A 14,056-nucleotide genomic window follows, 5' to 3' on the forward strand; every position below is an offset into this window, starting at 1 on the left:
TTTCTAGCTCAATTTTATTTTTGTTCTTTGAAATGCCTGTGGGCGCCCGTGGAAAAATCTGATCATCTGATGGATCCCTAGTTTCGAGTAAGCCACTCTCGTGACGCGATCGCAATGGCTTCGCCCATGAATCCAACTTACGCTACCTTGGCTAAAAAAGTTATTCACTTCAAAAATACAAAATTATTTAAATCATTTAAGCATGATGCTTGCCCTGCATTTATGTTTAAATTATGAATATTATAATCAAATTCTGATTTTTGGAATTTTTAAATGTATAGTGAAATACGATATTTTTGAATACAATTCCAATATAATATTTAAGAGAACGCTACACCCGCATGTGTTGGTTCTGTCTTACACTCTTACAAATGTACAACATACCAAAAATCCAACTCCTAGCAGATACACCAAAAATGTACACATTATAGAAGACAATGTTTTCTGTGCTGTAGCTTTTTGTATTTGTTTGATATCGTTATTAAGAAAAAGTTGAAATATTTTTAAAAATCTGATATTTGTACGTTTCCAAACTTAAATAATTTTTGATATATCGGTCTTGACGAAAAAATAAAAACTTTACAGCACTGTTGAAGTGTTGACCACCTCCTGTATTCATAGTGAAAATTTGATTTCTTAGTTATTACTGTAGTAGCCTTCTTGGTTCTTTCCCGCGTGAAACAGTTTTTTTATGCTTTGTAAGACGGATACAATCCATGTGGGTGTTGCGTCCTCTTAAGAAATACCACGTGAGGATACCAACATTGGTTATTCAAATGAGAACCTTCCAGGTATAAAGCAGACTGTAAAATTTGAAAATGTTGTCGAATAAAAAATGTAATGATAGTTCTACTCATCTTCAAATGAACCCGTCAATTACCGGTCATGATTTAATTCGCAATTGTCACAATAATGGAAGATTGTGTTAATCATGTTACTTAGAATTCAATGACAAATCATTATTTACAAACAAATTGACTCTGAGCAGGGACGATCTATGATTGAAGTCTATATTTTTGATTTATATATATTATATATGTATATATACATACAAATATTATAATCATAATAATATATAGGTAAGAATTTAATAATATGATGTCATGTATTATGTATATTATATAATATAACTGCATTATATTTATAGGTAAGAAAATTATACACGCCACACAGCAAATAGTTAAATTTTTGTTTTGTTAGGTGAAGTTTAGGTGTAAAATATTACAATATACCATACCACACAGAAGTGCAATGAACTGTTTACAAAACCCATTTACGTATCCGGAGTTGGTAAGACCATGCAATCATCGAATTAATTGTCGTTTTTGTATACCTAATTTACAATAAACAGAAAAAAAAGGTTCTTGACTTGGTAGGTATAGGTACATAACATTTTAATACCTTATGATTTTATAACTTACATTATACTATTATCGCTAAAGATACGAGATAAGTATTAAAATTAGGTGCATGTAACTATTATGATATTGACCTTGCAGGAATATAAGTTTTACAATACGTAATTATTGTATTATGTTGAAATTAAGACCATTATTGGAACACAAAAATCATACAATATTATAAGAACAAAAAAATATAATTTGAAAGGTAAATTTGTAGAGCACGAATTTGTATATAACTTAATACCGAAAACGGTCAAAGCTTAGAATTTATATGTAAATTATCATTCGTGTTTCATACCTATATATTATACTTGAGCGGTTTTTGACTTATATAAAAAAAGGTGACGAATAGCATTGCGGTGCACTGTGATGGTTACACGCAATCAACATTATAATTGTTAAAAGTATGCAAGGCAGAACTGCAGTTTTCGAAACCGTATTATGGAGTCATTAGAAACACTGAACTTAAATATGTACCTAATATTTTTTTAGAAAAACTCACTCTTGATATTAAATTAGATAATACAGGTGTGATCTATTTACCATGAGGCACCTATTTCTGAAGTTTAAAAAAAAATACTTTTTAAGATTTTACTGATCTGAATGACAACTTACATTTTTAATTTCCTTTTTCAAATCATAGTAATATTCGAAGTAGTTCGATCTGTAGAAATCAAATTTCGGGCAAGTAGATAATTACTTTATTAGTTGTAACCTATAACCTACAAGCAGGTATTTAAAGTTATGATTATGGGTGTAGTGGATCCACATTTTGTGGGGTTCCTACTCTGCTTTGTAAGAACCCAGTCCACTTATCTAAACCTTAAATACTTATAACTCATGACCTACTCTCCCAAAATTTGATTATTGAAGTACTAAATAAAAATATTCTGCTTTGAAATAAGGAATAAAAATTGCACGTTGTCGTTAAAAGATTGTAACGATAAAATATGGACAAAATTAATTTATTTTAGAAAAATATTGTTCAAACTGTATCAAACTCATTATTAAACCTCATATTCAGCTATGTACGGTCCAAGGTCAAAGTTATAACTTAACCAAGATCCGAGATATAATATCAGATTCAAGTTAAATATTGTTTTCATCAAGGCTTTCGGGAAAACAACAATCGAGTATAGTTTTCTGTGAACCACTAGGCATATTCAAGCGCTTAACCAGGTACAGAGAATTTTTACGTCCTAAAAGTACAAACTAGATCCAATTTAGTATCAAAAACTTAAATCAAAGTTGATAATCAGAAAAAATAGAAAAAGTGTCTTCAGACACAAGAACAATAAACACACATCATTGTATAATCAATATATTTATCGCTCCACTTAAAAACTAAAAGTATTTCGTTTCAACAATAATTACTAAATTATTGTCAGGGTAGGTATTTAACAGTTACTAACATTATAGTAAATCAAATAATTTCCGATTTAGAAATCTCTGCAAATATTATAATGTCAACTCATTGGAAAGTAGCATTAAAATTGTTAACTTATTAATCAGGCATACTGCAGATGCACATTTTTTTTAAACTAGAATAAACACAATGGCGGGAAACCTGGCTGTATGGTTTTATGTTTATTTATAATAATTACTATATAGGTATGTTGGATGCGATCAGTATTATGTAACCAATATAACCACGGGTGGTCATAATTAAATTGTAAAAAATAAATTATGATATACCATTAACAGCCGCACACCGCAAAGATTAGTCACCATAATATTTTACAATATAAAAACTGTGGTAACAAACTAACAAAGCTATCTACCGGTAGGTATTGGGAACAACACATTATACAGACGTTTTGCAAAATGTAAACGTTAGAGCGTGCACTATCACAATATTATTTGATTTTAATTATTCACAGTTCTAATATTTGTTTTATTATAAGATATAATACCTGCCATAATAAAATATAAATAAATATAAATAAAAAAAAAAAATAATAATAAATATAAATATATATAAATAATATACATATTATTATAAAATCAATGGTTCTAAGGAAATCAATAAACTGTGCATACCCCAAATTATTCAGTTTAATATTAAAAAAGCATGGACATATTATTATTATAAGATTTGATTCTTGTTAAATTACAGTATTGAAATAATAATTTTAAAGTTTCATGGTATTAGTGACGTATCTGTGGAGGCTACGTCACTCCGAGCATTTTTAAATATAGTTTTTTTCAAACACTAATTTTTCAGTTATTATGGTTTTTTTTTAAAGTTTATTAACGCTTCACCGACAAGGGTTTTTAGCCTGCATTACTATAATAATAGATTTTTTTGTGGTATGTAACAAAATTATTTTTTGTCGTGAAAGAATACAAAAGTTGTGCTCACGGCATCGTCGGTTCAAACAACAAGCAAGCAAAAAAAAATTCTTGGGTAGTAAGTATCAGACTTTTGAGACATACAATAACTAATATATATATAATATGTAGGCTTAGATATTTCAAAGAATCTACATAACTCGTTTTAGCTGTTTAAAAGCACTCTAAAAGCGCAGTAGAAATAAATAACAATTTTGAATTCAATTTAACTTTTAATCTTTAATTCATTCACAATAATTATTAATGACCATGGCTGCGGTGCATAAGTAATCACACGGCTATGCATTAAACGTGATACAATTTCCTAGTATTGACGTGTGCAGCGAACACTCTGATTAAACTCAAACTAATGAATATATTCTGTTCCGATTTAATATAGTGTTATTTTATCTCATATAGTTTTGTAGTACTAATCAAAATCTTAATTATCAAGGTCTTAAAATCTACATATGGCACGAAAGACGATCAGTTTGTCTGTTTTTATTCGCTCGAGTATTGTCGATCGTCCAAGTGTCCATGATTACTCGACGTGGATGTTTGCGTTTCTTGTTAGATTTGGATGCAACAACTGTGGTAGACGGTGTCTGGCGCCAGTGGTGATAGGCCTTCCATGTCAAAAAATAAATGAGTTCGATGAAACTCAACAACGATCCGCCCAGAAACAGTCCGGCGCAACCTCCAAACGATACTGCGAATAATAACGAAACCAAAAAACGGAATATTTCAATATTAGAATATGTTGCACATTAGACGCATAATCTAATATTTGAAGACGTAATAAATTTATATGCACCCAACAAGTCGAGCCATCCTAGGACCAAGTCCGATCTGTAAAGTATGCACGTGCTCTGTATGAAGTGTGCGTCGATCAGTATGGACGACGAGGAATTCCTATGATATAGTAAATTGGCAATATTAATAATTATTAAAAATAGATTATTAATTGTACTGTTTATTATAACGTCATAGGGCATACATCATAGACACAAATCGAAATTCTTAAATGTTTTGAATACATTCGAAATAGGTATGTCCGAAAGAATTATTTATATCAGATGATTTAAATTAATAAACTCATTATCGCAAACACTATCAACTTTTTTTAGTATATATAAAGAACAAAATATAATACCTAAAAAATATTATTCCCTTATTTTTCATCATTATAGTTTTTAATTTTTTTTTAATTTACCTATAACTCAAAAGTATTAAAAGTTATAACTATAAGATTTTTATAAATCAAAATACTCCGAATTATATTTTGCTTAACAATATTAAATTAAAAATGTATGATATCATTCAATAAAGTAAGTAACTTATAAATTATAATACTAAAAAAATGTTGTTATGTTGAACGACTTAAAATTATGTTAAATGAATATTTTTAAGTGCTTTCTAAAATGATAAGTGTCTTAAGTTAAATGGATCACCCTGTAAATTGTAAAACAATAAATACTAATAAGTACAAATATATGTCTTGTACAGCTGTATGAGATTCTGTTTGTTGACATTATCTCTATTTTATTTAAAAATGTTGATTAATATTATTATTGTTCTCGTACATTGATACATATTTTAAAGTTATTTAAAAAAATTTGTTAATTATAAATACAACTATATAATATTTGAATAACCATAAATTTTATTTGTTAGGTAAAATGTCAGAGTATTATTGAAATCGTTTAAATTTCTAATATAATTTATATGTTTACTTTACCGTCGTTCCATATTATTATTTCAAAATTATTAATTATTCGTAAGTGCCAACGAATTCAGTGGGAAGTTTTAAGGGATAAACAGTGTTTTTAAGTGAGACGGAAGCACCTATTTAATAAGTGGCTAATTTTTTTAATTTATGGTACATACAAATGAAAATAAACTAAAAATTCTTTTAAGTGAAGTGATTTGATATAATTACTACACTTTATCTGTTACTCATGTTACACATGTCTTAAAGTTTTTAATGGAATTATCAAAAAACCATTTTAAAAGGAGGTATAAGCTCGATTTTTATAATCCGCTTAAAAAACTGAAAAATTCGTGTAATGAATTAATTAGTTTCCAAAACATTGACTTAGAATAATATATGTTTAAGAATAAAAAATAAAAAATTGTGGCTTAAGACATGTTTAAAAAGATTGTGATTCTTTTTAAAATAGGTCTAGTGGTCTTGTCTTGTGAAGGTATTCTAGAAAGTGACGTGATGCTGAATTAGTTATTTTCATATAAATTTAGCAACAGCCATTCCCCTTAACCGATTCGCGTTTGTTGACATCCAAAACGAAACTGACTTACAGCACCGTCGATATAGATGGTTCGGCGATGGTCAATTCGGAAATGTACATTTGGTGGACGCAATCCGGCATGCAATTGCATTTCAGCCCTGGCATATCGTTTGTCATGAACGCATTATTTTCGGACGGTATAAGACTTTTGAAGAATTCTAAAAATATAGGATAAAAAATAAAACTCGTGTTTACTATAATATTATGACGTAATAATATAATCCTCTTACTATTTTTCTCGGACAGGCACAACAAATCTTCGACGTTGCACGGCCGCAACGAATCGTTTTCTGTGACGGAAAAAAGATCTAATCATACTATATTCGTTTCGTTCAGAGTTAAATTTAAACCTACTCCATATATAGATTTGGCATTTATTATTTTCACGTGACATTTTTTTACTTTAAGTACTATGTACTTACGGTGCATGAGGCCGAACATGAACTCTAAATAACAGCCACAGTGTTTTACCAAGTGATTCAAGTAACACGCCGTCTTGCAATTCCTCCGCAGGTAGTATTTCGTGCCCATTCCGGTGGAACTTTCATCGGCGAAAAGACACCTTCGCTCTTTCGGGTTCAGACTCCTGGTCCTGTTTGTGTTGTATATCCTATCTCCCCACACGTGAACAATGCCAATACTGCCAGCAGTCACGACCATATCCGATCCAAGCGGAGCGCCTCTGGGTTCGCCGATCATTATCTAAAATAATATAATACGTTGAGTGTGCCCACTATAAAAACTTCTGTTTTTAAGCTCAACTATTTTCTTCTATAACCACACATTTTAGTGTATCAAAATCAAAACTCAAACAGGAAATGTTTTTGAGTTATTTAACTTTATGTATTAAGGATAGGTAATATTTATGTGTCCATTATAATGGGTTTGAATGATATGGACGATGTGGCTATTTAAAAACGTAAATAACTGGCATTATCTATAATAAGTACACCCAAGTACTTGATATTTTTGAAAAACCATGTTGATTGTTGGCTGTTGCCTCCCAAAATTCCAAGTATACAAATTTCCTCACATCCTTATCATAAATATAAAAGTTAATATGCACTTTTTACCTCCGATGTTCAGGTAATTTGTAATTATAGATGAGTTGCCTCCCAAAAAATGATCACATTAGGATACTCCCATATAAAATTAATTAGTTGTTCATAAACTTCACTAAAATAAAGAATGTAAAATATGAATGGTTTAAATATACATTATATTCATTATATTATGTTATAATTATTAAAAATTAAGTTAATGGTGAATAAATATTAGTCATACAGATACCTATAAATTAATTTTTTTGTATTAAACATCGCTGTGTTAAGTAGGTATAGGAATAATTTTTTAAGGAACTAAAATTAAATCGTTCAATACATTATTTTAGACATGCATATTATGCATAATTAAAAATGTCAGTCTTAGATAATATAATATAATATTGAACTATAATAGTTATATGTATACTGGAAGTTTAAAAAAAAAATATATAATATTGAAATATACATTTATACAAACAATATACAACTATTAAAAATAGTAATATAATTAGTTAATAAAAAAACATTTGCTCATGAGTAATGTGATTAAAATTATAAACATATTTATTTAATTATTGGATCGTTTTTTAACCACGTATACATTATTTATCACTTTACTGACTTGTCACTTTGTACACATATGACTTATCCATTTTATCACAATCTACTCAATAAAATAAAATATTATCCTTGCCATCTTACCAGCTTAGTTTATGGTCTTACAGCATTTTTATTACAATATTAAAATTGATTTTTAATTATCATATCATAATCCTAATCATTTTATGACACACATATTTCAAATAATATACATCATGCGATTTATTCTTTATAAGTAATAAGAAAAAAAAACTTATAAACTTTAATTTGAAATAGGTATTCATTTGACTTAATGTATAAACCATATAAAAACTATTAAAGATAAAAATATAAAAATATATGTTATGTTTCTGTGTAACAACATAAGTATAATAATTGCAGGATATTTAAGCATATTTCAAAATTTCAAAAATTTGAATTTGAATAAATTAATGTGAAGGTTTATAAGTATGCTGGTGAGAATTCACCTGGTAAATCACACTGTTTAGTGTATTTTGATCTACCAGAATCTTCGAGAATTTCGATCACCACTTAACCTGGGTTCACAGGGGCGCCATTTTAGTTTTAAAATATGGCTGACGCATTGGTATGTGACCCGATACTTTCACCGCCAGCCTTTGGATTAAGACAGTGAAATTCAGCGCCAACATTTCCATATTTTTATGAGATACAAAATAAATTTACTAAGACTCTACCTCATCGTTGGGAAGCTATTTGTTGTTGTATTTATTTAGATTATGCCCACAGAGAAATATTCAATTTTAAAATGTTAGTCCTTTCTGGACATTCAGCATAACATTAATCCAGGGCAATTTAATGGTTCAAGTATAATAATGTAGCCAATGTATTCCATAAGTGATACTCCAATTAATGGAGTGCATATAATTTAATATACAATATATTTTATTAGCTGTTGCAGTCATTTAATACAATATTGTTATATTATTATTATAATAAAGCCACATTAGCCCCATAATGTTATAACAAGAACAACGGTTAGGTTAAATAATTTAAGTTGCATATGAATAAACTTTCAGAAGGCACTTACTTCCCAAATTATCAAGATAATCGAAAAATGTCAAAAATATTTGTTTCATTATTATTATCTATTTAAATTACATATTTAATTACTTTAACTATAAGTCCGGTCGATGGCTTATCGGTTTAAACAATTTGTAATATAATATATTATATCATAGTACCTATGAATATAAAAAGAAAAAAAATATTTTAAAATTTACCCTTGTGGATGGTTTGGCATTTACTCCAGGAGCGATTTGTATCGGGGCCATCGTAGATACGTACATTCTGTAACAGTAGCTAAAATAAGTTGAGATATACAAGACACGACATTAGCGACAATCGATGGCCAAGATTTCTGAAAGGGTATGGATTTTTGGTGCAAAAAAAACATATTATTTTTACATTACCTATATAATGTATATTTTAATATTTTAAAATATGTGTACTGCTATATATTGAAATATAACACTTACAGTAAATAAGGCAGCGTCATATGACTGACTGAAGAAAATTATTAAAATTAATATTATGTGTATCCACTGACCTTTGGACATAAATAAGTTAAGTAAAAATACTTAAGCTGTAGACACATATTAGCAGAAAAATCTTTAATTGACAATAATAACTATAGAGGAGAATAAATTGCAATAAAAAAAAACAATATGTTTTTGAAGTGATAACTTGGCAAAACTAAGACTATTATTCTTTTTTTTCTACATTTTCTACCTGACACCAGACCACTGACCATTGTCACCCGTTCTCCTTGGTCGGAGCTCTCCGGACTCTGTTCTCCAAAACGAACCAATAAGACCAGATTCCGAGCCAAGTCTCCTGCGAAACATTTCGATTTGGGATTTTATAATGACACATAATAATAATAATTATTATTGTTTACATTACAATAATGCAGTTATGATATTATCATATGGTCTTGATGACCAATACTCACGCTCTACTGTATTCAGAAAAATCGGAATTGAACGAATGGCATAAACCGAATTCGGTTCGCTGCAACTCGAATATTTCACAGCAGTTTACCTGTTTGAAGTTCCACCAGCAGCCACTGTGGGAAAACACTTCGTCACATGGCCTCATCACCTGTTCACGTATTAGTATAATACATTTTGTACAAATAGCTTTTAAAAATTATAAGAAGACACAATAGACACCCAGTATGTTAATCGACTACTCATATATTATACATGCCCATGCTCAAAACTTGATATCAATAAATATTAGAAATATTGATTAAAATATCAAAGAAATATTAAATATTTTATCGTGAGCGATCGATGGCTATCGAGATTTTTCTAAATTTACCTAGACATTTTTAAACTTGTAATAATATTATGTTGTTATAGCATTATTATTATTCTACTTAAATATTATTATTAGGCAATGTTTTCCTCGTAAAACACAGATAATTGGAAAATGTAAAACTTTTAACTTATTTTGTCTAATTAATACCCCCCTTCTCCTCCAGGATCTAAGGAAACTGAGCTTAACAAATTAAGTTATCGGAATCATATAAATTAAATTACTAATACCATAACGTCTTAAAGAACGAACCTTCACTAGAAGTTCGGTGATGTTTAGATGGGTGAGCTTGGATAGTTCCGTTAAGTTCTTCAACTCGTCGAGCTTGTCAAATTCTCCATAAGATAACACGGAGAACGTTTTCAACAATTTCCTGACGGTGGGCAATAAACCTGGATCGATATCCGGCAAGTCTCTATATGTAATTGTATATATGATATATTTTATTTAGTTATCTATAAGAATATAAAATAATAGGCTTAAAACGAAAATAGAGCATCATTATTACCATCATAATTATTGTTATTGGATATATATATATTATATATATAATATATATATTGGGTGTTTCATAAAAAAGTGTTTGGATTTAAAAATACTATGACATAGTGGTTTTTTTTTATCGGAGTGATCTATCTGCGATTCTCTGTTTTTCTACCTTGCCAACAACTTTTGAAGAACTGAGAGACTAAATCAAAATAGCCGTGTCTTAGTTAGACTTAACATGATAGCCAGGGTTTGGGACGAATTTAGTTATCATTCCACATAACTGTAGGTCCCAGGGTAATACATTGAACATTTGGAAAAAATCTTGATAACTTACAGTTTTCATTGGGATCTAGGTACTTCAATTTTGTAGTGTGATACTTGATTAAATATACCTTTTTGAAACCTACAGGACATTCATCTCTATGGTTAAGCGAGTTACCGATATCTTATTATTAGGGGGTCATAATTAGTAAAATGCTTTACGCCTACCACGGATTATCTTTATGCAGATAACAGTGCTACTTATAGTGGCTTTAAATTATGTTAATAATCCAATTGCAATGACCCTAGGTGTTCATTTTCAGCTCAATAGTAGTTTTATTATTTGTATTTAATGTTTTTTTAGTTTTAAATATAATATTGTATAAAGTATTAATTACGGAAGGGGTTAATTGGAGATGAATCGAATTGAATTTGATTTTCAAAAAGTTTTCTACACCGCATTTGTTACCGATTTGACAGTTAATTGGTTGCTTCTAATTTTGTTTCATTTATTTGTTAGACCCATACTTTTATTGATGTCGACTTCATAAACTTCATGTCAAGTCTTAACTTCATGACAGTTAACAAATTGTTGGCTTAATGAAATAAAAGTTTTCTGATTTTTGACCTCTTTCGATTCGACCCATTGTCCGTCAACCCCTTTGGTAGCACATAAGTATACATTAAGTTAAAATTATAACACGTACACGGCTGTCATTACACCAATAAACAAAGGTTCGAATGTGGTTTTTTATGTGAGAATAGGTAAATACCATTATAACATAACCTATATTTATCCAATTTGAAATATTGTATATTACCGTGCAGTTAACCCCATCACCCGTTGCCAGTCAACCCTTGAACTGTCACATACCACCACCATCGGAAATGCTATGTCGGCGTAGCTTAAAAAAGTCGTCTCAACTACTGTGTCGATAGTGCTTTTGTTGTACGACTTCCAAGATTCGACGATCGCATAAGTGGCAAACAGTACGGCGCATATTACTGTTACCGACCAGAACGCTCTGAAAAAAATACGACCCGGGCCGGTTCTCTAAAAAATATGTGTCAAAAGTGTGCAATATGCAAGGAAAAAATTCAGTTTGGATCCATGATCATTGATGACTTTTTTTTTGAAAATGTATTTTATAATACTTTAGAGATCAGCCGAAAGTGTGAAAAATTGAAAAGTAAAAGTATTCTATAAACATTTTCAAAATTTAAACTAGTGTGTTATATTTATATAAATAATTAACCCTCCCCTCGTGTAGTAAGTATATATAGATAATTAAGCACTGATGACCAAAATTTGATTGTTATTATGGAATCATATTATACGTGCGTGAAGTTGCCCATGAAGTTCCCCCCACTTTAACCCAGGAATTTCGGACCACTTAAGAAAAATTGCTACTCATTTGCTAGAAATTGCCATGGAGTTTTTAGAATTTGCATATTTTTGGTTTCCCGGAAAACAATTTTTTGCTGGGGGGGGGAGGTCAACCTGACTTTAGCATCCCCCTCTTAACGCAGGAATTTAGAATTTGTATTCAACTAGGATTTTAAATTAAGAATATTTATGATTCTTTTTAGATTTTTTTTATTAATTATGGATTTTTATTATTATATTTTTATTAATTTATGTTAATTTATTAATATGCATTTTTTTTATTACTTTAGGCAATTTCATTTAATTTAGATATTTATTTAAATTACTAATTATATTTTTTATTACTATTATATTTTTTAATATTTTAGGATTTTTATTTAATTAAGAATATTCTTTGTTAATTTTAGTTTTATTATTAATTTACGCTTTTTATAAGTATTATATTTTTTTATTATATGATGTTACAATTTTAGTAATTTAGGTTCGTTTATCAATATCACATTTTTTATTCATTTAGGATTTTTATTTAATCAAGAATATTTTTTATCAAATTAAATTTTGATTATTAAAGTATAAATTTTTGTTCTCAACTTTACTTTTTAATGAAATAAAATTTTCAATTCATCGTATTTTTTTTATTCCAGTTGTATTGTTTTATTAAATATCGAATCATTTTTTTTTTTTTTATTATTAACTCAATTTAGAATAATTTCTCAAACATAGATTTTTCTTAAGTGGTTTGAAGTTCCTAGGTTAAAGGGAGGGGGGGGGAATTTCACCCACGTTCATATAATGCAATGTAAAAATCATACGCGCGCAGTAAAAATAAAATAATAAAATAAAAACAGTAGGTTTTTGATATTTATGTGACATTATAATATTATGCAACACTTTCAGATTCAATGTCTTGAAACAAAAAAAAATTGATAAAACATATTTAATTGAATGTATTTGTTAAGTACTAAATATTCACAAATAATTACCTGAAAGTTCTTTCATCTGAAATCTGAATCATTTTACGAACAAGTGGTTTTTCATTTTCACAATAGGTAATACAATTGAGATGAAATTAAAGAAAGTGTAAATATTAAATAACTGTTGTGTAATACAATATAAATATATTAATAACGCTTGGAGCTGCAATACCATTTTATAAAAGTTTTGTAATATTATTGGGGATAAGGTCGTATGTCTTAGAGGCCTTACTATTGTTTTTTATGACATTAAAATCCGCGCTTTAGTTATGCCTATAATATTCATATATCACGACTCATGAGCATGTCTTTATTAATACTGATTTCAATATTTTTTGTTTTTCTCGTGGATACCGACTTTTCTCCGGTGCTCCGGTCCTTCCCGACGATGTGGTTGAGACCATGCAGCGAACACTGATCACAAACATCATCCAAAATTTTCTTCCACACGTTCGCTCGACGTCTAGCATCAGATCCTTCGATCTTCGTCGACTTGTTCCGAAACCGGACGTCTGCCACTCTCCTGGACACGGACGACAATGTTTTCCCGGAATATGACATCTCAATGCAGACACCTCTAAAATTGATGATCAGACCAGAGATGATAATAAGCTCTGAATGCCAATTAAAATATAATATGTATTCTCATAATATTATTCAATAATAATTACCAAAATATGCATAAAAAAAATAGTTCTCACTTGGTGCAATATGATATTTTAAAACCAAAGTGTTATATTAAATATTTATTTTAAAATAAAATGATTAAATAAAATAAATAATAACATATTTATTCATATTAAATAATTATAATTTTAGCTCTGAAACAAAATATAAAATATTATCAAACATAGACGAAAGAACTCCTAAAATACAATGAATACAAAAACCTTAAATTTGAAAAATAGCAAAATGTTACATA

At 29.0% G+C, this 14,056-nt stretch overlaps 1 protein-coding gene across 1 annotated transcript; it reads right to left on the reverse strand.

Moving 5' to 3' along the window:
• Window positions 1-4,012: 4,012 nt before the first annotated feature.
• On the reverse strand, window positions 4,013-13,706 carry LOC111036170 (pickpocket protein 19-like). Its single transcript, XM_022318098.1, has 11 exons — window positions 13,493-13,706; window positions 11,595-11,798; window positions 10,276-10,438; window positions 9,656-9,804; window positions 9,433-9,537; window positions 8,925-8,991; window positions 6,463-6,742; window positions 6,271-6,330; window positions 6,051-6,198; window positions 4,549-4,646; window positions 4,013-4,443 (listed from the first exon to the last, which is right to left on the reverse strand). The coding sequence occupies exons 1-11, from the start codon at window positions 13,693-13,695 to the stop codon at window positions 4,199-4,201; spliced, it is 1,722 nt and encodes a 573-aa protein (XP_022173790.1). The 5' UTR covers window positions 13,696-13,706; the 3' UTR covers window positions 4,013-4,198.
• Window positions 13,707-14,056: the final 350 nt, after the last annotated feature.

This window comes from Myzus persicae, unplaced genomic scaffold (genome assembly GCF_001856785.1).
Source record: "Myzus persicae strain clone G006 unplaced genomic scaffold, MPER_G0061.0, whole genome shotgun sequence".
Lineage (NCBI taxonomy): Eukaryota > Metazoa > Arthropoda > Insecta > Hemiptera > Aphididae > Myzus > Myzus persicae.

Excerpts from the sequence above, each read along its gene's own strand:
- LOC111036170 (XM_022318098.1), bottom strand. The coding sequence starts at position 13,695 with ATGTCATATTCCGGGAAAACATTGTCGTCCGTGTCCAGGAGAGTGGCA. Across the intron at positions 6,199-6,270 it reads GTGCCTGTCCGAGAAAAATA|AATTCTTCAAAAGTCTTATA; the intron begins GTAAGAGGATTA and ends CTATATTTTTAG. Across the intron at positions 4,444-4,548 it reads AGGATGGCTCGACTTGTTGG|TATCGTTTGGAGGTTGCGCC; the intron begins GTGCATATAAAT and ends TATTATTCGCAG.